General features: G+C 33.3%; 1 protein-coding gene across 1 annotated transcript; it reads left to right on the forward strand.

Moving 5' to 3' along the window:
• Positions 1–1285: 1285 nt before the first annotated feature.
• On the forward strand, positions 1286–15657 carry LOC125055639 (segmentation protein even-skipped-like). The gene is made up of 4 exons (XM_047658110.1): positions 1286–1676; positions 11320–11383; positions 11570–11702; positions 14953–15657. Exons 1-4 carry the CDS (start codon positions 1391–1393, stop codon positions 15271–15273), a joined length of 804 nt encoding a protein of 267 aa, XP_047514066.1. The 5' UTR covers positions 1286–1390; the 3' UTR covers positions 15274–15657.
• The last annotated feature ends 9815 nt before the right edge of the window (positions 15658–25472 follow it).

The raw sequence follows: 25472 nt of genomic DNA on the forward strand, positions 1-25472 counted from the left end.
TAAGAACTAGGTTAGTATAACATAATATATCGATAATAATATACCTAAAAAAAATTTTTTATTATGGCAATTTAGCGGTGTCCAATGCCAATAGCTGTTCTAGTATTCTGAGAAGGAATGAGTTTCGCAATCGTACCCTCAAGATAAGAGCGTACCAATTCTTACCAAAAAAGGCCGGCAACGCACGTGAGCCTTCTAGCCTTCACTTAGCATCAGGTGAGCCTCCTGCCCGTTCGCCTCCAATTACGTAAAGAAAAAAGATGTAATCCTAATTATATCAAAAAATAAATAAATGAACATTGGTCATTAGTATGCAAAATTTTAATTAAAAAAAAACATTAAATCACTGTAGTATTCACGTAATTAAAGTATTGTAAGAATCACCGTATCACCTCGACGTCCGTCGTTCCACAAAAGCGTTATTTAAGTCAGTTTTAGCCGCGCACCACCACTATGTGGAACCAGCTACTGAAGTATTTCGACTTAGGGTCAAGAAAAGAGTAACTTACCAATTCTTAAAACACCGGCAACGCACTAGCGAGCCTTCTGAGTTCTGGCAGTGTCCGTGGGCACTTAACATCGGGTGAGCCTCCTACCCGTTTGCATAAAAAAAATCAAATGACTTTAAGAATAGATCAAATCGAGGCAAATCGTTAAGTATGTTTCGTTTGTCTGCTAAATATTGAATTTTGACATGTGGGAGTCATAGTTAAGCGCGCTAAGGGTGACATTCAGAAACGAAACTTAGCTCGAACTTAATCCCCCGTATATCAAAATCGAATACATTTTTGACGGACGAAGTCATACTTAGCGTTATGAAAAGCCCTAAGCCCCTAAATATTGATAAAATACTAATAAATGGGTCGTTTATGGGTAGTTTAGGAAAGTTTATAAAATAAAACACACAAAAACTTCACCCAAGATAATAATGTTCTGTAATTGCGTCTAATAAATAAATTACACTTTAATAACTCTAAGTATTAAGAGAGTAATAAAATAAAATAGTTTTTTCTAAACCACAAGAATCCAAAGTTCACGGAATAATGCGCTTTATATCGTACGCATTTAAACACATAATAGCGTAACGGACGTTTCAGTACCTTACATTTTTGTACGGAAAATAAGGTTTAGAATCCTTAATAACAATTGTATGTCATTGAATAATATACCATAGTTACGTTAACATAAAGACTAGTTTTGCCTATTTGTATTGCATTCAAATAAACAGATCACAGAGCAAGATGTACTCTAAGTCACAGACGTAAGGTTCATAATACAAAAATGGCAGTCTCCTCCCCCACACGTACAGGCGTGGCCACCTCATCTCAAACCAAGTCAGTCAGCATCAGTCGTTCGAAATTCAGTGATCGATACGTGTTGTGAGTGAAAAATGGATTCCGAAACCAAACAAACCAAAATCCCGCCGAAGAATTTCTCGATCGAGTCTATTGTGGGGATCGATCGACGCTCCCCGGAAATCGACATCGAGAATAATATCGATTTCAACGATGAAGAGGTCAAGAAAGTTGGTTATTACTTCCAAAATCGTGTACCGAACTTCCCTTTCTTCATGTACGAGAAGAGAAATGAGTACCAGGGGGAGGATTTGAAGAGGGCAAGCCCCGGGAGTGTCAGGAGTGAGGTGGACAGCGACGGCGCAGAGGACAGACCACACGGTAAGTTCGCAGTTTTAAATACTTTAATATTAACAATACACATTGCATCAAGTAGTATTTAAAATATAATAAAATAGACTGACAGATGAATTAATTACGATATTTTTTATAGAAAAATACCTTTTAATCCAGACTATACGAATTAGAGATTACATAATATATCCTATAAATGCGTTTTTTTATAATTCATAAATTCTGAGATAGTTTAGCAAAGAAGTACTGCTACCGTATTTTATTAAGTGTAGGTATAAGTAAAGTAAAAAGTTTGTTAGCTAGTATACCTATAATATATTGACAACTGTGTGTACAAAGCTGCGTATTTTTTTTAATGGTACTTCATTACGCATCTTCTAATATAACTGATAACATTTCAATCCCTCTGTGGGCACGGCCGCGGCGCTGCGGCCGGCGCACGGGAGCCGAGAAAAAAAGCGACACGGCACTTATTAATTTTCTCAAAGCAGTTCAGGACATTTTCGACCCCCTATAGGGTTATAGGGATAACTTCATTATGGATAAAATTAGAAGCCTGAATTCAGTAACCAAGCAGGGATTGTAGAAACACGGTATATTAATTTCATTCAATTTGAACCAGTAGCTTAAGAACTATAACTAATCGAATTTATTTATTTTATATTTATTAAAAGATAATTCATGCCGTTTTAAATACAATCTGTATTAAACTTGTAATAAAATCCTCTCGAAGTCATCGCTCTAATTTTTATTGTTAGGCATATTTATAATACCTTCCCTTAATAATAGACAAATAATTAAAGAATAAAAAAATAATCATAGATTATACACTCGTATATAAACACGCCGACGAAGCGACAGGAGATGGAATCATACAGATAATAAATGACACCTTATTACAATAATATAAAATTAGTATTTACCTGCCTGTATTGGCGTTATTTGAGAAAATTATCAGGTCATTAAGCTAGCTGTAAAGCAATAAAGTGTGGTCCTTTTTATAATTTTTATTGCTGAACGGTACATTGTCACTTTGTGAGTACCGACGGCCGAGATACTATTAAAATTAACAATGACTTTCCAGGCTAGAAATTCATTTAGATTTTTTGCAAAGTCGTAACGATTCGGCTTGATTAATTATTAGTAATAGTCGAGCATAATAGGATCTCTCTATGTGTATCAGAGCTTAATCTGATTGAAAAAGTATGGAATTATTTATGACATATCATATTTACACGGTCATTTAGCACATTACATTAATTTTTTTCAACTATGTTTACTATTGGGAACTGGCCCAACAAGCGGGGAGTTTGGCTACTACGGCTATAAGAACCGTTGTAAGTATATAATAATTGCAGCAATTATTTTTTTTTGATTTATTTACTGACCAAACTGCCTCGAAGGCAAGGTAGATTAAAATGTCACGAAAATTATTTTAAAAAAATTGGTGGGCTGGAAAGTTCGTAGGCTGAATAGAATTTGATATGGTTTTCAATATTGCCTTTCCGATACAACGATGATAGCGGTCATACGATTTTTCGATACCATTTTTATAGTACAATAGGTTTCAGTTTCGGCAAATACCTCTTCATCAACGCAAAACTTCTGTCCAGCGAACATTCTCTTGAGGTCTGAGAACTTGTACCTCTGATATTATCTAAAAGATCAAAGTATTCTTGCAAAGTTACAATCAAATATTAAATGCCTTTGACAAGCAATAATGACGACGTACGAAAGTAAAACCATAAATATAGAGGATGGTGTTAATAGCCAGATTTTACAGTTCTAAAGAATCAATTAACATTTGTTTATAAACAGGTGGAAAATAAAACATTTAAAGTTGAAAGGGTCACACCCTTGTTCATTGGTTTATAATACGATTAGTTGTTTGCAAAATATTTTTATCATAACTCCATTAGGGGTGTCACCCTCTACATATTTAAATGTAACGAATTATCATAGCAAATATTTTATTATTTGATTATGTTAATGCTTAATTGACTGACAATTTAAGTTTTGATATAATGGCATCTAAACGGTAACTAGGCAAGCACAGTTTTGTATGTACGAAGTAATAATATGTCGCCATGTACAATTGAAAATATTATTTATATATGTTAGCAATACTACACATAAATATATAGTAGGACTATATTTACATTTAATTATATATCGTAATGCAAATATTATAATAATAATATGACATTAAGATATATGGGGTTTTCAAATATATTTTAATATTCATGTTTGTGACGATTAAAAGTTCTGTGTCAATAATTCAAAGCTCACATAACTTTGTAATGAAGTATGAAGTAGCAATTCCACAAATTGTAAGAAAAATGCAAACAATAAACACTTCACGGTTTAATATTGACAAATTATTCTCCGCACCTACCGCGAACAGTAGCAATCGTATTCAAAACAATTGTTTTAAAATAATAACAAGTTTGGACACTAGCAGTTTTGACGCAGCGTGACATTTGTCAAATTTACCGCCAAAACAATGAGACCACAGACAATGCATGTCTTTCAATGTTGCCATACAATTGTTTTGCTCAATTATAGACTGGTGTATTGTGGTGGAAATTTCTCTTTTATTACTGCTTAGTTTTGGGTAAATATTTGGTTTTATTGCTTCCATATTTCGGTGGAAAGGTTTTATTACTTTACGGTTAGTTTCATTAACAATGTATTATAACAATACAGAACGAATTTTACTAGTCTTGAAATTCTGTAACGCTAAACTACGCTACTTTAAATGCAAAGTTATATACATATATAGCTTTTTTATTCTATGAGTACCTACCGTTATAAGCTGTTTAGCCCAGACACAAAATAAGTAATACCTCATATACTCTTATCTAACAACCCATACGGTAAAGGAAATTTTTTGTGGGTTGGCAATGACTTTTGGATAATTATTGTTAATAATATATTAGTAAAACATATAAGATATAATGATGGCATATCAGTTGTTACTTTTCGTAATACAAAATAAATCGTTTAAGTACTTTGTTTATCTATTGTTCGACATTATTTAATAGTATCTGTTATACAGAATCAAAGCGCTGTTAGTCGTATTTATCAGCGAGGTGTTATATCGTATTAATAAAGTTACCAAGCAATAACGCGCCATGATACTCAACGCAGCCGTGATTAAATTGTTAGGATAATGGTACACTGAGTGATACAGCAACATATAGAAGTTTAAAGGTTTTATACATGTTTTATAATGAATTTGTTTATATATGGGTTTACTATTAATATGTACAATGTAATTTGTATAAGGTTATGACACTAAAAGAAGGATAAAATGCCTAGGGTTTATTATACGGGAGCCTCTAGTTTTTGTATTATTTGGAAATACTACAAATAAAAAAACATTATTACGTATATATCACCTCAGTGAGGCTTTAATTAAACAAGTTTTTATTTAGTCAAATCCATTGTACCACCAGCCTTATAAAGCAGTTAAATAAGCTTCAGAAGCTCGTGAGTGAAAGAGACAGAACGTGCCCCGCCCTGATTGGTGGGGAGAAAAACGTTCAACCTTATTGGTTGGCGCATTATGGATTTTTAGTACAAGGCGTTCCACATTCAAATATCGATAAAACGTTGACTTTCACAGTTCACTTTTTCCGCGCGCGTCTCTAGAATTTCCTGAAAAATCAATTGACAATTTACATCTACGCGCCTTTTCCGTTTTGTTTGGCGTTTTTTTTTAATGGAGGCGCTTAATTACGTCATGGATACAAGGTTAAGAGGATTATCCGTTGACATAGTGGCGAAACCTCATACTTGTAGTGACATACAAAATACGCCACCATCGTCACCTAAAGGTACCCATTGTCTTATTAATTACTTTTTATTTTGACAATCTACAATAATGTCAATTACATATTGAAATATCTTGAAAATTCTGCAGTTTAACACGTTGCATTCCTTCTATTTTACTTTTGTTAACTTAGACATATTATTCAAAATTCGAATATAAAAGAAAACTAACAAAAAATATTTATCAATTTAATTGATTTTCTTCCATAGGTAAACTGTTGCAATAATAAAAAAAAAACATAAATTATGATTGATATTGAATTTATATTTGTCAAGTATCTTTTTAATATTAATTTAATTGCAAGAATATGGTACAAAAATGTTATGGTGGTACAATCCAAACTTCGCATATTCTTCCACACATAATGGGGTGCAAATTTGTCTTAATAGGAATTTTACATACATTATGAGTCAATTCTTATATTATTGGTAGATAGTGATAAAGTATCACATTATTAAAAAAAATAATTACGTTATCAATTTAATATTAATTATAATATTGCACGCAAATAATCATAAATAGAATAATACATTTTTTCCAAAAGTAATACTTTAAGTCGATTTTTAAAAACAATAGTAATCTTTTAACGTTTTTAGTAACTATTTTTACCTATCCCTAGTTGTGCGTAATGGTAACTTAGACTTTTTACAACTTAGAATAGATAAATTAATTTTATTTTCATCCTGTGCACTTCATGAATTCTCTGTCAACCACAAATGTGTCCTAGCGGCGACTTCGTCGATAGGTATCTTTATGTAAGTACATATAGTAGACCGAGGCGAATCGGATCACTTTTTCTTTGAGGTTGAGTAAATCATACTAAAGTGCTATATAATGTTATTTTTATTGATAAAATCGTAAGAAGTACCAATTACCTATGAAATAAATATTTGAAAACTTAAATCATACATATATTCTCTTAATTAGCTATTAAAAACTAAAAAAAGGAAAATATCCGATTCGCCCCAACTTTCGGGGTGAATCGGATCGTGCACAAAATAAAACAAAATTTTAAGGTATAGTGTTAAATAACTTTGGAATCAGTAAAAATATATAATAATAAGATCAATTTTAATTATTAGCACATAATTCACATATATATTATGGTCCTTTTTTTCTGTTAGCTCGTGAACGGTACTGAAAAACTCTTAGCAGCTTTACGCAAGGTCAACTCTTTGTTCTGGACTTAATTTACAGCCTCTTTAATTTTTTCTTGACACCATTCTCCGGTGGTCATGAAATAAATATGAATCAATAACCTCAAACATGTAATAAATCAGTTTAAAAGTATCATCCAATTCCATCCTAAGGATTATCCGATTAGCCCCATAATTAAGACTTTTGAAATAAATATTTTAAACGTTAACCTCTAAGATTATACTTAAAAGCGAATTGGTTCTTCAATATTAGCATCTTGCTTAACAATATAAACCAAAGTAGTTAAATTTTAAGACAAATCCGTCATATGACACAAAGAAAACGTAAGTACGTAACCTTAGATGAGCGCCAAATTGCGACACACACAAAAAACCGAGTGGCTGACGAGCGGCATTGCCTCTGATCCACAAGAGCGATCGAAATACTGCTTATGTCGGGAGGTGCTCAGTAAATGGAGAGACACAAAACGCCGGTTGAGTGCGTTCTATGTGAATGTGATATTTGAATTATCAACACATTTCTTATTTTGATCCGATTCGCCCTGTGATCCGATTCGCCTCGGTCTACCCTATCTGGTTTTTAGTTTTCATAAACAAATCAAACAATTCTTATTTTTTGTGTGTACAACCGCAATATAATTTTATGTAGTTATTAAGTAATAACTTAACAGCACTTATTATAAAATTACGATCCATAATTATGTTGTAAACCGTTATTTTGTCAAAGTCGCCGCTAGGACACTTTTGTAAATCTTTCCAGGTAATGCTATGATTTTAAACTATCTTCGTACTGTGTAAGAAATGAAGGTTATTTTACTCATTGTTTAACTATAGCAATTATGAGGTTACAACTCCAAATGTTTTGTCTTTAGCGTTTGAAACGCCGACAAATTTGCATTCATTGTTTTATTTCCCGTTAGGTACCGTTTTGAAATGTGCCGATTAGTTTTTATATCCCTTTTAATCTTAATTACACACGTTTACCTAATTGACCACGCAGCTGTCACAAAATCCTTGTCTACGGTCACTTCCCGCCACAGATTGACAAGTCGCCATTTTTAATTACACGTCACATGGGGTAATAGGTTGTACGTCTTGTCAATTGGGCTTTAACTGATTGTGTTTTTATTGCCAGCTCCCTACAGAGATATTTATCTCCATTACAGTGTTGCCGACTAGTAGATACGGATTTTATTATGAAAATTGGTTTAGGGGAGCGTGCCGAGGGATGACACTGGATAATTGGCTGTGTATTGGATAATTGTTCGCTATCGTCTGTCTAAATTGTTTTAATTCCTTTGAGAATTACTTTTTTTAATTAATCAACTTTCTAAGATACGTTTTATTGTTAGGGGTTTGTTGAGATTTAAAGCATTGCTTTTTATTTTATTTTGAAGACTTTATGACACAGAAAATATCAAATTAGTTCACTCAAATTATAACAGTACCTAAATTTAAACGTCTCGTTTCACGTTACAAAAGCTGTTTAAATTACAGTTTCAAATCACGTCCTATTACGACATGAATCACCACAGACCAGACCGCAAAATAACAAAGGGCAGTAATACTACACATACAAACCGGATTAATCATTCGTAAACACATTAGCGTAAACGCACAATTAATACCGATTCGCAACGTAATAGCCCTTGTAATAGTATCGATGCATCAATTACTATCGATATCTCACCCTCGCCACGCGTCACTAATTGATCGGCCATTGTTCATGCGTTTATTGTCTATGATACCGGTGATGGGATTCGTATTTTGAATCTGTTAGAATTCGATTTGTGTTCAACGTTCGCTGCTTTGTCCGATATTCATTGACTTTTCATTTATTAGTATATACAATTTTATACTTTATAGTTTAACATTTATTTTCATTTTTCTAACAATTGCATCATTATTCTTTCGTTTCTTTATTCTTCTTAATTTTTAGTCAATGTGGGCGAGAAATAAACATTCTTCATTTATGGGTCTTTGCTAATATAGAATATAATTAAATTGTTATGTATGTGATATTAACTTAACAAACGTGTCCTATTAATTATCGCTGACAGCATCATAAGTGTTATTTTGTTCAAATATAGTCACTATATTATGAAAATTATTAAAGTTTGATTTAGGTAAATGTTTGCCTCGGCATTTTGTTTTACGTGCCAACAAAACTACGCCCGTGGTAGCCATCTCCATGCCCACAGAGCAACATAAAAATTAAAAAGAAAACACAACTTAATTTTAAAACAAAATCGACCGTTACTTATTGCATTACGAAAGACTGTGTGTCATTTTAAATTTATGACTGTCAGTTGACTTTGACAATTAGCGCGTTTTGAAACAATGTTCGAGGTTCTCGAAATTGTGTAAGTGGTGCATCAGTGTGTGTGGGCGGTTTATAAATTACATTATCATACATGAAATTGTTTTTTTGTAAAATGTATATAAATCTAATTAGTTAGTTAATAATGAAGTGAAATATTTTGAACCAATTCGGTTCTATTTAAATCTAATTGAAAATCTTTTGCAGAGCTAATCATTATTAAATTTCATGATTACATAGCTATTAATAGTAAGACACAAATCACAAAGTGTTAATTGAAATTAAATGTGTCTTGATTAATCAATTATGATTTAATAAATTATAAAATAAATTACGTCTTTCTTAGGACACAGATTGTTTTCAAATAAAAAATAAAATAAATCAGTGGCGCTACTACCTTTTAAGGTCCGGCCTCAGATTTCTGTATCTATTTCAAGATCATTTGTTTATCTAATTGGAAAGTAAGGGATCAGGCTCGTGGGCCTGACACACGCCGTCGACTTTTTGGGTCTAAGGTAAATCGGTTAAACGCGCACATAGACAGAAAGTCCATTGGTGCACTGCCGGGTATCGAACCTACGACCTCAGAAAGAGAGTCGCACGCTGAAGCCACTAGGCAAACACTACTCAATAACCATCAAATAAGTCATGTTAATATTTTTACACCATCAGAAGCCACACTTAAAAGATATTTGTCACCGACAAAATTAGTTTACAATTAACTGCGCTCCATTTCAAAACAACTTAAGTGGTGCGTCGCCATGTAAATTAAAAAATCAGATGTCACATTCAAAAACCGAACGGAAGCAATACGGAAGCTTGTCTATGACACACGCCATAAATACAGCTGTTAATTTCTTTTTAAAGAACGATAGTCTGTTGTTTTTTTTAAAGGAAACGCGGCTAGACCCTTGCAAATTGAGCTTAGAGTGCTGTCGCCACCCAGCATGGGAACGACATAAGTGGTTGCCGCTAATATAAATTAAAAAAATTAACGTCGCTTGCAAACACTTGAACGCAATAAATGTTTCATAACGAGGCTCATTTATTAGCCATTCTATTTAGATATTTTTAAAACCTTGTCCATACATGACGATTCATAAATGCACAACAAATGTACCTATACAATTCGCATACATTTATATGAAAGTTGTTTTATTGAAGTGATAAATAAGAAATTTATGACTTTTTAATAGGCCAATAATAACGTACCAGAAATAATGGAACGTCTTCATCACGAGCATAGACAATAGACTTGAAAGCATTACATTTAGTGGCGTGTCAATACGCGCCCTTTTTAAATTTAGAACCACTTCAGCGACTAATCAGATTTGTAAAGTAAAATCTTTTTGAACGCCGAAATCGGTATTCTTTGAACTCATGGGAAAATATTTAATTAGAAAATAGCTTATTTGTGTTTGTTTTGTGTTAATGTATTCCTTTTGAAAGGTAAGGCAATTAGCACCTACCGGCTTCTGGTAAAAGCGAGTTTTTATGATAAGTCAATTGTGAATTCGGTTAGTCATTAGTGGTATGAGTGTTTCGATCCACCTGGTGTGATGTTTGCAATAAACATTCAATTTACAATCATTATTATCATTTAAAAATCAAAAGGTTTAGATTTTTTAATACAAACCTCTTTTGTCATTGACTTGATAATTCAGAGTTCCATTTTCGAATAACGAGTGCCATTACATTGGAGATAAAGAAAAGAAAACTATTTGTTTCTTTATTACCGACTTGACAGTTCCGCGTTCGAAATTCAAACGGGAGCTACAGATTAAATTCCATTTAGTACAAGTAGCGATGTCTAGACAAGAGTCATTTAGATAATACGCGACTTGGTATAAAAGGTGCCGACTAAGTACTACTTACAACCCTTTGCGTCTTGAGCGTCTTTACGCATTATTATTATTAATTGCTCTGTGGTATTTTTAGAAGTGATGCCAGCATTCAATAGCCATTAACTGTACTAAGGCGTATATTACCACAGCGAAAATTATTACTGCTAACAACTTTCGTTCGAGAGCAGTGTTGGGCTAGTGGCTTCAGCGTCTCTCAGTCCTGAAGCCGTAGGTTCGATCCCTGGCTTTGCAACAATGGACTTTCTTTCTTTGTGCGCATTTAGCACTGGCTCGAACGGTGAAGGAAAACATCGTAAGGAAACCGCCTTACCCATAAAATTCGACGGCGTGTGTCAGGCACAGAAGGCTGATCCCCTACTTTCCTATTAGATTGACAAATCATGAAAAGATACGGAAATATAAGGCCTAGACCTAAAAAGGTTTTAGCGCCATTGATGTTCGTAAACATGAGTTTATATTGGGCTAAAAATTAATTTATGAATGTTTGTTACAGAATCGTTGAGTCCACAATCAGAACAAATAACAAATTCATCGTCAGTACCAGATCCCAACATCAGGTAAATATATATTTTATGAACTTTTTGAAATCGCTTTATAATTTGTATTACATAGGATTTATATTTATCTTTAAGCCGTATGTACTAACAGTAAGAAAAATTTTGTTTCCGAAAACTGTTTCTTTAAATTGTAACGTGTAATTGGAGGATCTTTATAAGCATTTAATAATGTTTTTCTTGTTATAGGAGATACCGCACAGCGTTTACAAGAGAGCAGTTAGCTCGTTTAGAGAAGGAATTTATGAAGGAAAACTATGTATCAAGACCGAGACGATGTGAATTAGCAGCTCAGCTACAATTGCCCGAATCTACTATCAAGGTAATTAATTTAATTAACTTAAAATACCAATAAAATATTTTCTTACATTAACTGGTCACCCTATGAGGTAACACGTTTGAACCAAGTGTCGCAGTGCACAAAGGGGATTTGTCTAGAGACGCAACTGACCAATGATAATTAATCTATGCAAACCAATGCTTCGTTTATTAAAAGTTTCTAAACGGCTGAGGCAGAAACAATAATTCCAGAAACGTTTAAAAATAGTGATAATTTGCTTTAAATAACCGACCCGAGTACACTTGTTGTTTAAACAATCGAAAGTATTGCGAAATGCTAAATCAATAGACAAAAATTCTGTTGTCACTAATAAATTTTGCTTTCAATACACTAAAAAATTCTACACAGTAGATAATAAATTACCAACATTCCAGAAAACAGACATAAAATTCTTTAAGAATTCATATAAAAATTAAGCAATACTAATAAAACCAGTTGCGCGTTGTAAACATAATTAAAACGAATCATAAATTGATTATTTTCAACCACGTCTTAATAAGGAATGTGTTAATTGGCCATTAGAACCGTTAAGTTTGGTTGCGAATCTATTATGAAACATGCGTATAGTAAGAATTCTTATATAATACAACAACAATAACTTTTTGATAATTATAAAAAAAACTAAATCTGTCTATAATCTATTAGTAACGAAAAAGAATTCAGAGGATATATATATATAATTAAATATCAAGTACATACCTAAATGAAATATGTACCTAATTGGTATAAATATATTTCGTAAAATGTTCTTTGTGGTACTTTTGAGCGAAACTTTCTCTTTCCTGCGAACAACAAATTTTGATGAATGTTTTACGATATATCAACAACGGTAAAGCTGGGGTATTTATTTGTATATAAACACAACAATCTTTCCTTAAGAGGTTCATTAAGCAAACAAACAAAACCCTTTAAGATTTTAAAGCGAGATACGCAATTAGCAGCCATTTTGAAGTTTGCGCGCGCAAAATGGCGCGCCTTCTGCAAGCATCATAGACAAGATTATTGCTTTTTACAGTACACGAAGGTAATAAAATATTCCAGACGAGGTTTTAGTATATTTTGCTTTACGAAAAGGGCTGGCAGTATTTTTGTTGAATTAATTTAACATAAATTTCATCGCATAAGCTTTGGATGTCGAAGTGTGCTCAAGTTATTATTTTTTACTAAGAATAACCTTATCTAAATCTTTATTATCAACAACACGGAAACTTGATAATTAAAAGAACTAATAAAAGTACAATATGCTAGAAAATAATCTCAAACCTTTCATTATGATACAAAAGACTCAATCAAATTCTTTCTAGATAATCGTAATTTTATGAGAAATAAAATTGTCTATGGCCAACCATAGATTACACCGCAATAAAAGTCCATCACAATAAACAAATACTTTACACATCAAATAGTAGCCGCTGTTTATAATTTTTTAATTGGTGTTATCGTAAAACCAGTTTAATACAATCGCTCACATTTTTGTCGAACGATAAGCAATTTTAATAGCATAAAATCAGAGGGATGCTTTTGATTATAGATAAAATGCTTGTCATGAATACAAGCCCTAATTACGATTTAGTTTTTGAAATAATTAGGATTCGAAATATAAAAATAAATATTTCTTGGTCTGTGAAATATAAAATTTGCTTGTTTTTATCTACTTACTTTAACCACAGACCACAACCAAATGTAAGTAAAAAAAGACAACAAACTTAATGTAGTATAAGTAAAAAAACATTTGTGTTCTCGACTGTGACCGTCATTTATTGCCTACGAGTGTTTATAATGATTTGACTTTATAATGGAGTTTCTTTTCGAATTAATGTTTATTAGCATTGTATGGCTACTGAATAATTCGGTCGGTTTTTCAACAAATTAGCGTTGGTGTAAAATTTGAATGGCGTTATAAAACACATGTATATCATTTGGGATTTCTTTTTGGACGTGATAATTGTAATTAGTGCGTCATTTGAACTAAAAAATATTTAAATTGGCATACGTTTTGAATTTATAATAATTTTATGGTATTAATTATATTGGTATAACGAAGTATTTATAATTTTAGTTAACGTAAAATGCTATCATCATCGGAATGCGGAAAGACTTAATGAAAAGCAGGTTTTTTAATCGTAAATATTTTAGCGAAGAGTTTTAAATTTAATACTAGCAGTTAGACATTTAATACTTACATTTAAGTCACTTATAAAACAACGAATGTCCAAGATGTACGAGGGAGTTGATTGTTGTATGTGATGTGTACTTATTAGTTTTGGTATAAGTACATAATGTTTTTCTTAATTGAGTCTACTACTAAAGTTATTGTGGGATTACAGTGAAATACATAAGACACGGAATGGTCGAAAATCTAAAGCCTGCCCAAAAAAAAACAGTAGCTCTACGCTTTATCGTTTTCGACTTTCGATTTTTGAATCTGTTCCATTGTTGTACGTCGATAATGCTCCCCTTATACAAGAAATCATTTAAAGAATCGCTAACTAACCATTAGAATAGCGCATGATGAAAACGTTCAAGTATGATGCTTCAATTAGATCCATCATAATTTCCATCGAGGTGGTGTTAATTCGCAGAAATCATGTTTCAAATTTGTTGCTACCAACCCAATTCACACTTAACGGTGCTTGCTCTATGTTATGGTACCAAAATATGTAGGTTAGTACAAAAATAGTTTGTATAGGAATTGCCTTTGGTTGGTATCTTACGACGTCTATTACGTATGTACATCTAATGTGAGAATAAATATATATTCCAAAAACGCGTTTATTTTTGTTCTGATTTCTTAGAACACAGGAAAATTTTGTTACATTAAAATGGCAATAATTAAATGATCTTGGGAAAATCCTTGGTCATGTTTATTTATTATCGTAATTATATAAGAGACTATTGGCAACACTTGTAATGTTTTTTGGATGAATTATATGTTGAATAATTCAATATGTGTTGACCTAGTGGCTTCAGCGTGCTACTACCATTACTGAGGTCGTAGGTTCGCTCCCCGGCTGTGCCACCAATGGACCTTTTATATGTGCGCATTTATCATTCGCTCGAACGGTGAACCGCCTTGCCTTAGATACAAACGGCGTGTGTCAGGCACAGGAGACTGATCACCTACTTGCCTATTAGATTGAGAAATGATCACGAAACAGATACAGAAATCTGAGGTCCAGACCTAAAAACTTAGCTAAGCAAAACAAAAACTAACCAAAAATTTATCTTGCAGGTATGGTTTCAAAACCGAAGAATGAAGGACAAGCGCCAACGTATCGCCGTGGCCTGGCCCTACGCAGCAGTGTACAGCGACCCAGCCTTCGCAGCATCTATCCTCCAAGCAGCTGCATCATCAGTAGGCCTGCCTTACGGCTACCCTTCAGCCCCAATGATCCCCCCCTTCCACAACCCGCAACTTTTACCCTCGGGCTACCCGTACCCCTATCCCTACCCCAGATACCCGTACATTCCACCAACCCCACCTTCCCCAGTCAACCCAGAAGGGCCAGTGAGACCCGGGTATTCGAATTTTAACATTAACGTTGATAAGTAATTAGCTGAAAGAAACAAAATGTTGTATGAAAATTAACAAGTATTATAATGTATCTTAATAATTGATATTTATTCAGGATTTTATAAAACGAATCACTTTAACCATATTGTATCGAGAGTTGAAATATTTTATGTTAAAAAATTGAAATTTCATGGTAGTAAACATTACATCGATATTTTAACGAGAAATCTATTGTCAAGTTTGTTCATTACCAAACTGGCCCTAGTGTAATAAAGACAAAATATCAGGAAAGTTCTTATGGTAGGAAGTAGATGAACTGCTATTCAAAGAATGATATTTCAGTACTACCAGGATATTTACATGAGGAATCTTTTGTCACGTTTGCTCATTACCAAACTGGCGCGAGAGTAATAGAGTCACAACATCAGGAATGTTCTTTTAGTAGGAATTTACCGCTAAGTATTTTTACGGGGGATATAGTTTGCGGCGGCTCGCCTCAGAATTATATCAAGGCACTTATGTAAATAAAAATAGCTTAGGTAATTTATTATATATTCAAAAAGACATATTCATTCCACTATGTAAATAGGTTTAAATCACTAAAATAAGAACCAAAGTGTATATTTAGTGCAATATTGTTTAAAGCTCAATCAAGTGTTAATACTCAGAATCCTTCATTAAGCGTTGATTTTAATTGCGTAAATTTTCTCCTTTAATTTTTGATTCATATCCTTTTGTTTAATGGATGACTCTGAATATAGCGGCTAGACTTAGTGCTTATATTTTACGAAAATTAGGTTTATACAGTGCCAAAGTATACCTATGAACGTTGAGGTTTCTGTTTATTTTGGTCAGATAGCTCTGTGGCTCTATAAAAAAAAATTAAAATGTCATCAATTAGAAATTTAGTTTGTAATGTATAAACTGTAAATATTTTAAGAGTTCATAGGACGTATTTAGAATAAGATGTAAAAATTAATTTTAAAAGACAAATATAAGAAGTTATTATACTTTTGTTTTATTAATTAACGTCGTGGAAGAGAAGAAAAGACACAAAGGAATCTTATAATTACGACCGCTTCTCGCTAGCCGTCGCTGGATGACTTGATTACTTAGTAATAGGTTTTTTTTCCAACACACAAATATACAGTATTTATAAAGGTCAAAAAGTCAAAATCATTTATTTATATAGGTACACTTATTAACGTCATAAAATAAATATATATTAAATGCTTCTAATTTTATATTTACTGCCAGTTCTAAAATCAAGGGCGTAGAACGGAAGAGAAGAACTGGCAATGAAGTCTCCGCCACACTTTTTAATCGCCAAGTTTTTTTTGGTTTTACACATAGTTTGTAAGGAGCTGCAACCATTACACCATGTTCTTAACCTACATAGTAATAATAATAGTACTTTCTACTAGGCGCTAACTTAAATCTTTAATTAATGCCTTTGCACGTGAACCCCACTGCCCAAGAGTCTCTACTCCAAAAGGAACAAAATCAAACTAAACTATTTTTAAATAGTCTAACACTGTCTGTAATTAACTTGAAATTAAAATATTATTCGTTAATGGCGTTTTTTGATTTGGCAATTAATTAATAATTGTAAAAAGTACTAACAATACTTTTATTTCGCCATTATAATCTCCAGATTTAACTGAAAGTTACAACTCTACCACAATGAAAATTAAGGGTTTCAGGAGAGAGAATGATATGAACTCTGAATATATCTGTATTATTAATTTAGGCTAAAGACATAAATAATACAAAAAAAAAAGAATAATAACAAATATACAAGATCCAATGGTAAATTTTAATACAACATTCGATTATTATAGTCGATAGGTACCTATAGGTGTTTTTGAGTGTGTTTAGAATATTCTGAACCTCATAATAATAGTTAAAAATATACGTATATGCACACACTAAAATAAATTTAAAAAGTTTGGTCCCTGTGACTGTACCTTTAACGCTGGCATCTTTTCTGGTGTATTGCGATACTTTTTCGTTGAGCGGGGAAAGATCTATCTACCAGGCGCCAACTTAAATCTTTAATTAGCACCTGTGCACTTGAACCCCACGGCCCAAGTCTCTAAAGGGAACAAAATCAAAGTTAGAGGAAAGGTTGATATTTTTGCCCTTTATTAATATCCGCCTGCTCTTGTGCTTTGAGTTTCATAGACAATATTATTAAAAAACTTGATCAATACACAGCCTATGAAGTAAAAAATACCTATTTCCGGGTTGCTGCTCTTCCATAACCAACTTAATAGTAAATACCATAGCAATATAAACAAAACGGAAAGCGCATACTTGCTGGGAGAAATCATGAGACTGTACGTTCCGGAAAATTATTACCGCTGCCGGAAACATAACCTTTTTGCTGTGCGTTCGGCTCGCACTGTCCAGCGTCAACAAGCTCCCATTCCTCGCTGCTTAATAGGTTTCTCGACTCTTCACCAGTGAGCGACCTATTTGGGAAGCGTATGGGGGTAGTATACTGTGAGTTGAGAGTATACTTGGAGGATAAGAGGATAGCATTAACTGTCAATTTTGTAAATAACTTAATTGTATTTTATTGTGGTTTTATGTTGTTGTTGAGTTTGGCCATGAATGGGCTGTAATTAAATAAATAAATAAATATACTATAGTTTTTTTATATGTTTATCTAGAATCTATTATCAAGTAAGCGTTGGTAAGCCGGTAAGTCCCTAAGTTAATAAAGCAACACGTTTATTACGTCACCTGACACGTACTTTATTACGCTTTGCACATTATGTGTGACTTATTGGCAAAGGTAGGAAAGCATTTATTGGACTAATTAACAGTCACCGTGGTTCAGTGAATCAAGTGCTCACTTCGTGTGTTCAGTCTTCGTTTCGGTTTCTGTTGAAACTATTTTACAAACAGAAATTATTTTAAGAAAGAAAGAACTGTTTATTTTTGAAAGAAGTTGTTTTATTCTCTGTAATTACAATATCTTGTCCTTGTATACATACATATTTTAAGAAAATTGGATTTATAATATTTAAAACAGACTATAGTATAAAACAACTTATTTGGGTTCTAAATCTGGGGCTGAACATTCTGGCCCGAGACAATCTCTTATCATCAGCTGTAGGAGCTGTATGCAATGAGCAGTGGCGGATTCTAGGGGCTATTTTTGGGGCGGCAAATTTGGGATTCTTCTTCTTTCACTTTTGAGGTTCTTCTCACTTATTGTATATTTGGTGTAGCAAACTTCCATACCCATATAACCCCATACATGTCAAAAAAAAATGTTTATTATGGAACATAAGATACATGTATCACTTACTCCACGTCATTAAATTTGAATTTGTAGGCATCCCTACTCATCGGCAAAGAAGACAGAGGGTGTAGGCCGAGAGAAAAAGCCGGCGTAAAAAACTCTCGGTACTGTTTTAAAATAGCAAATCATCAGTCAGTAGTCAGTCCTATTACTGGTTGGAGGCAGCGAACTTGATGAAATTTTGTTCGTAGAAGGGAAACTTAATCGAAATACCGAAACTTTTGCAATAATTGCAGCGTCGACTATTCCGATTGTTAGTAAGTTTTACTAAGCTCCAATTTACCACAATATATTATTATTTATTTTCTTGACTTACTAAATGGGGCTGAGGGCGTCTACAGCGAGACTCCTCCTTAGAGGCTGCTGCTGTTTTTTTGGGGTTTTTCCAAAAATATACCTTTTTTGTTTTCCTAGAAGTTATAGATCACTGCCGTGTTATGCTTTCAAGGGAAAGATGATTAAATTTATAGGCAAGGTGCTATTAAGCGTGTGCAAGTATTTAGACCATAAGTTATGATGACAATTTTATATAACTCAACTTATTATTATGACATTATGTTAAGGTTCTTATTATGTATATGACATTATGAAAATTAATATGACATTGCGTGCCTGCTTTGATATGGCGGATTGTGCGGATTAATCAATCGATCTAAATGTACCTTATTTGCAAATAAACGATTTTTTATTATATATTCCAGAAAAGCGAACAGTCTCTATATAACATAGCTAAATGTTCCATATGTTAAGTAGCTACTAAAAACAACTTATTATGGCGAAAATAACTTTGCGAGGGCAGCTCGTTTGAAATAATAATTCTTTTACACTTATACAACGTTAATCTGATTTATTCAGACTTGGAAAACAAAAAAAGATACAAAAGAATTTATAAGGATGTATGAATTTATGATGATGTACAATACAGAAGTTTGATAGCAATCTTTACAAATAAAAACAGGGAAATTCTAATATGTATTAATTCTTAACGGAGGCCCCGTTCGAAGTTTGGCGGTCTTCTACTTAATTTTAGCCATGCTTCATACAGAAAGAGAAAACAGATTTTATAACAAGTTACCTCATTAAACAGCAAATGCGCAAAATATGCAATCAGCAGACTACCACACACGCCCTCGACTTTTTGGGTCTAAGGCAAGCCGGTTTCCCCACGATGTTTTCCTTCACCGTTCGAGCGAATGTTAAATGCGCACATAGAAAGAAAGTCCAATGGTGCATAGCCGGGGATCGAACCTACGACCTCAGGGATGAGAGTCGCACGCTGAAGCCACTAGGCCAACACTGCTTATGCTTACGTATTATGGAGCGTTCAAGTATTACGTCAAGTAATTTTTGGAGATTATTGACCCCCAAATGCGTTATAAGAAAACACAAGAAAACAGAAATCAGAGCCGAAAACCAATTTTTAAAGTGTTGTTGACAAGTTAAATTCGGTCTGTTGTTTCTTGTCTATGAACTGCAAATAATTCCCAAACGCTTGGCCACCCCACCCAATTCCGTTATGCCTTATCATTTATTACCCCTTATCTCGCGTCCATATATAATGTTATTACAGAAGATATCCAGCGCAACGCAATTTACAACAAACAAAATCGCATTTTGCTGATCTTTCTCATTATTTTACGACTGGTCACTAATTATATGGAGTTTAGGACGTCGTAAAATTCATGGGATTTATGAATACATACAAATTCTTTCGTTCACTGTACTTAAACTAGTGAACGGGCGAACGGTTTTCACTAAACGTATCCTTCGATTTAAGTGTATATAAATTAACTGTACTAAAATATAACAAATTATGTTGAAAATAACGAATTAAAAAAAATAAAAAATAAATAAAAAATGATTAAAAAGTCAGTCTTGTCTAACACATACCGTGATTGCTTTGACAAGAACAAAAAACTAATTCCTAGTGTTGGTAAATCGGGTGTTGTAGTTTCGAATATCCAACATCCTCGATATCCTCTAAATCCAAATTCTACCACTGCACAGCTTAAGGATCAAAGAATTCAATACAATAAGCGAAAAAATTAGGTACGCAACGCGTGTGTTGGAAGTACCTACCGCCATTTTGAGGTTATTCTCGTGCGTACCAAGATTTGGAATTTATATAACTTTTAACTCGGAAAGGCTGTTTGTTTATGTTTAAATCATAATCTATTATAAACATATTTACGTACAACACGGCCTTGGTTTATTAACCAGTTTTTATTTATTAAAGATTTTTTATTTAATGCCTTGACACCACGAGTCTAGTGAGAAGACTGAAAAGGAAAAAACCATTTGAACTAGTGAATTAGTGTTAGTGCACGTTAGTGTCAAGTGCTAAACAGTAAGTGAAAAATTGAACAATAGAACTACCCTTTAATAGAGCCTTTAAGTAGTGTTATTGGACATTTTCTTATGTTAAATATCCTTTTTAGTAGATTAGGTTAGACTTAAATTACTTATTCTTAAGTTGGGCTCGTAATGTTCCATGATGTCTTTGTTGTCTTAATGGTTGCATGTTTTAAAGCCGAAAAATCAAATATCACAAGTATTTTAAAAATATTCTAAATCCCTAAATATTACACTGCATTGTCACCTTACACAAAAACTTCCCCTATACGCTTATCATTTATTATTTCCCCATCGTAGCTGAGATAAATTACTTATATTTGTTATAACTGTATTCGACTATTAAACTTCTAGGTTGGACATTTTGGGCGCTTCGAAAAAACCACATCCAATTCCCCAAGAAAAACCTTAGTTCAAATAACAATATAATTCCTTTAAATATAATACTGGCGAAAGGATTCCTAAAAACTGTTTCTTGCTATTTTTTATACACATTGCCAGAAAGCTCGCTAGTGCGTTGCCGGGATTTAAGAATTGAAACGCTCTTGGAAGACCCTAAGTCGAATTGTTTAGATTGACAAATTCCTATAAATAATAAGCAACTATCGTTTTTCATTACAGCGTAAACTGAAAGAGACAGAGACATACGTAAAAAGAGTTTATATAAAAGGTAGACTTAGAATTGGTGAGTAGGTATATGGCCGGTTTATTTTTAAGTAGCTGCCTTAGAACTTCGTTACTTACCTTTTTAGTAGCTACATATGGAACATAGATATGATTTTCCATAGAGACTGTTTGTTTTTCCGGAATAAAAATCTAGGTACTAAATTTTCACATTTTTCACTCCATAAAAACCTTTCTGAGTTCAAATAATTAACAAAAACTTACTCGAATTTGTTCAGCCGTCTTCGAGTTTTGCGCCTGGCAATTTTTTTTGCGATTCATAATATCATTAATAATAGAAATTTTGTTTCTATGTAAAATCCCCTTTATAAAACAGAAACAAGCCCAATTGGGAAGTTAAAATGTAATAAATAAGATAGGTTGTTATGACATCGTTATTCCGAAAGCAATTTGGCTCAGTACGGCATTACATTATGAAATTTCAACGCATTTTGAAACGGCGTAAGTGACATTTTGTTCATATGGGATTTATTTTGGAATTTTAATATGGATAAATAAAGTCCAATTAATATTTAATACACGTATAACACAGAATATTAATTTTTCTTTTTATTATCTGTTACTGGATAGAGAACAGAACAATTTGGAAGAATTATTCTAAGACTCTTGGTGATCTATAACATTTATAGCAATATGTCTATGCCCCTACAGTGAAGGTACCACCCTAAACTAATCTAAAACTTGTCTAAAACAAACAAATCATTCGTCCAATGGTGGCGTGTTCCTTTTTCAAAACGACCAATAGCAAGCTAAATAATAGACGACGCCGCACACCCTAAGCGTTTTAATACGAAACTCCCGGAAAATCTGACGTGTTAAGGGCTGGCGAAATTTTTTTTTAAAGTAAATAAATAATGTAGATTGCGTAGTCAATTTTCACGTTGAAGAATATATTTATGGCTATCCGTAGCCGAAGAACCGAGCTGATAGGCAAAGGTATTTAAGAGTAAGAAGTTTAATAGTGGATCTTGAGTGAGAGAGCCTACATAGCGTTCGATTCTCGCTCAAAAAACGACTGTCTAGGCACAGAAGGGTAATGAAGCAACAGGAATTTGCTCCAAGCCCCCTTGTAATTTTTGCCTGATCACCACATTACCACATAGGAAAAAAAAATCCAACACTTTTAAGGATTTTAAATTTTTGTACAACCCTAGCTTTCAACCACATGAAATTGTATAATCAGCTATCATGAAATGCGAACGAGTTTAATTTACTCGCAGAAGAGCCTGGCTCGCTTTGCCCACAGTTACGCGTTGAAAAGGGATAGATATACCGAATTCGATTTGTGGAAGCGAGATAGACCTGTGGCGGTTACGTTGTTTTCGAATTGTATCAGTTGAAAGCAATTTCCCGGCATTTATTCAGTGGAATAACATTAGTGTATTCGTTTGGACTATGGCATAATAATAAATGGTCTAGGGTATCGTTTTAAACTTTGCTTTTTATATAGAACAATGGGCAAATGGGCAGAAAGTTCAACTGATGTTAACTGTGCCCATGGACACTCTCAATGCCGCTCGCGAGTGCGTTGCGAGTCGCGGATGTCGAGAAACCGAACTACTCTTCGTTGAATACTGTTGAACTGGTGAGCTCCCCAGTTCCTTCCACGTGACCGTTCAGAGGTGAAGACAATATTCTATGTGAGGCCAAATTTGTCCTTAATATATTGATGGCCTGGGATGGAGTACAATTTTAAGAATAAATTAAAAGCCGCCCGCGCGGCGAATAATAATAATAGCCAAAAACAGATTAGGGTAAAAAACCGCCTTCCCCGGGGAAGGCAATGACCTTTACTGCGTACTTCGCTCACTCCAGTGAGCTTCCGTTCTGCCCTTCAGGCGATTGACCACCCCGCGACGGCCCAAGTAGAGATTCGAGTCTCACTGGAGACGCCCTTGCGTCCATTCAGGCCGAGCTACTCTCGCCAAAACCGAGCTGACCTGTAAAGGCCCTTAAGGCCAACAGCCAGATTCCATTCCAAAAAAAAAGACGCTAAGTTTAGAGTGAATCTTACCCTTACCCTCAAATATCGACGATGTGTGAAGAAAGACGACGTACTTACATAAAAAAAGATCAACCTAGGGCCTATATTCAGCCCGTCATATATATAACATATCCTAATAGGGGAGGTCAAAAAAGTCAAAATCATTTATTCATATAGGTAACACAATGTACACTTATGAACGTCAAAAAAGAAATATATAGTCCTTTTCATGAAAGAAGTCCCCCAGACGCGGCGCTGCAATCGCATAACGTAATGTTGCCATTTATGAGTAAAAAATTTACCTATTTTATTTACATTTAGTAGATGTAATTTATCAAATAATATTATTTTCCGCATGTAAAAAGTTTGCATTTCTGTTATGTAAAAAGTATATTTTTATTTAATTATATTAGCGGTGTTCTAACTACTTACAGGGAAAAGATGAGAAAATAGGGTAAAGAAAAGCAATACAATTTTTTATTCAGAGTTTTATTGCATAATAATTGTTGGGTTACAATTTTTTTCGAAGTACACGCCACTATTATACCTTCGTTTGTAATTCTTGTTACAGTTTTCTCTGACACACCTGCAATTAAATTATGAACAATTAAAAATAATAATAACTTTAAGTTTATAATGCTTATATAATATGTAACATATGTTTTAATTTCAGTTACCTAGTTTCATCACGTTATGTATTTGTTCTATTTTGTGACAAAAACGAATTTATATCATAAAAGTCCCATCAATACAGCAAAAAATGATTAAATGGCAACTCTAAAAAGTACCTGTTATGGCGGCAACTCTCTTCCGAACATTGTTTAGTTGTATTAAAACACCTTGATTCTTATGTACCGCTTCACAGAACTCTTTCACCTTTAATATCATTTCTCGAGCCGAACTTTTTACAACTTTTGGCATTGTAATCAATCTTTAAAATGCACTAAGCTAGTTAAAAATTCACCAAAATCTACCACAACAAACGAACTTGATAACATCGACGAATGACAACATTGCCGACCTGTCAAATTTAGTTCCAAAAATCACCGCGGGACTTCTTTCATGAAAAGCACTATACATAAAATGCTTCTAATTTTTTTTTATTTACATTTACTGCCAGTTCTCAAATCAAGGGCGTAGATATATAAACTCTCCGCCACTCTTTCAACCCGGTAGACCAAGGCTTGGATGTGTGAGGTGGGATGGAGTTGTCAAGGACCTCGTAACAATAGGTGTTCGAAATTGGATGCAAGAAGTACTAACAGAGATAGGGAAAGATACTTGCAGAGGCTAAGGCCCACAAGGGGCTGTACAGCCATTGATGATAATTATGGTCTAAGATCCCGATATACAACGACCTTCACCGAGATGCTTATTTAATGAAACGTATTTTATATTTAATTTAATATGTCAATAAATATAATCCATATGGGTTGCCTAGCAAATTTCAGTCCAGATTATTTTAATTAATATTAAAAAAAAATATTTTTTTAAACATTTCACCGGTATGATTATTAGATAAATTCTATACCAATCGAAAGTATGAAGCCCATAGAATATGCAAACGTTAGGTTGTTTTTAATCAATTAATTATTTATGTGTATATTTTTTATGTGACACTAAAGTATATATACATCTTTAGTAAAAAAGAAAGTTATAGTGATACATATATAATACTACCCTGATTAAAAATATAGATTGAAAAAAATTTACTACATGCAAATTATAAAAAAAAATTTTTTTTGGACTGAAATTTGCTAGGCAACCCATATGGATTATATTTATTGACATATTAAATTAAATATAAAATACGTTTCGTTAAATAAGCATCTCGGTGAAGGTCGTTGTATATTGGGATCTTATACTATTATATATTTCATGTACCAGAGAGTAAAAATGCCAATA

This window comes from Pieris napi, chromosome 13 (assembly GCF_905475465.1).
Source record: "Pieris napi chromosome 13, ilPieNapi1.2, whole genome shotgun sequence".
Classification (NCBI taxonomy): domain Eukaryota; kingdom Metazoa; phylum Arthropoda; class Insecta; order Lepidoptera; family Pieridae; genus Pieris; species Pieris napi.

Excerpts from the sequence above, each read along its gene's own strand:
- LOC125055639 (XM_047658110.1), top strand. The coding sequence starts at position 1,391 with ATGGATTCCGAAACCAAACAAACCAAAATCCCGCCGAAGAATTTCTCG. Across the intron at positions 1,677-11,319 it reads CGCAGAGGACAGACCACACG|AATCGTTGAGTCCACAATCA; the intron begins GTAAGTTCGCAG and ends TGTTTGTTACAG. Across the intron at positions 11,703-14,952 it reads TGCCCGAATCTACTATCAAG|GTATGGTTTCAAAACCGAAG; the intron begins GTAATTAATTTA and ends TTTATCTTGCAG.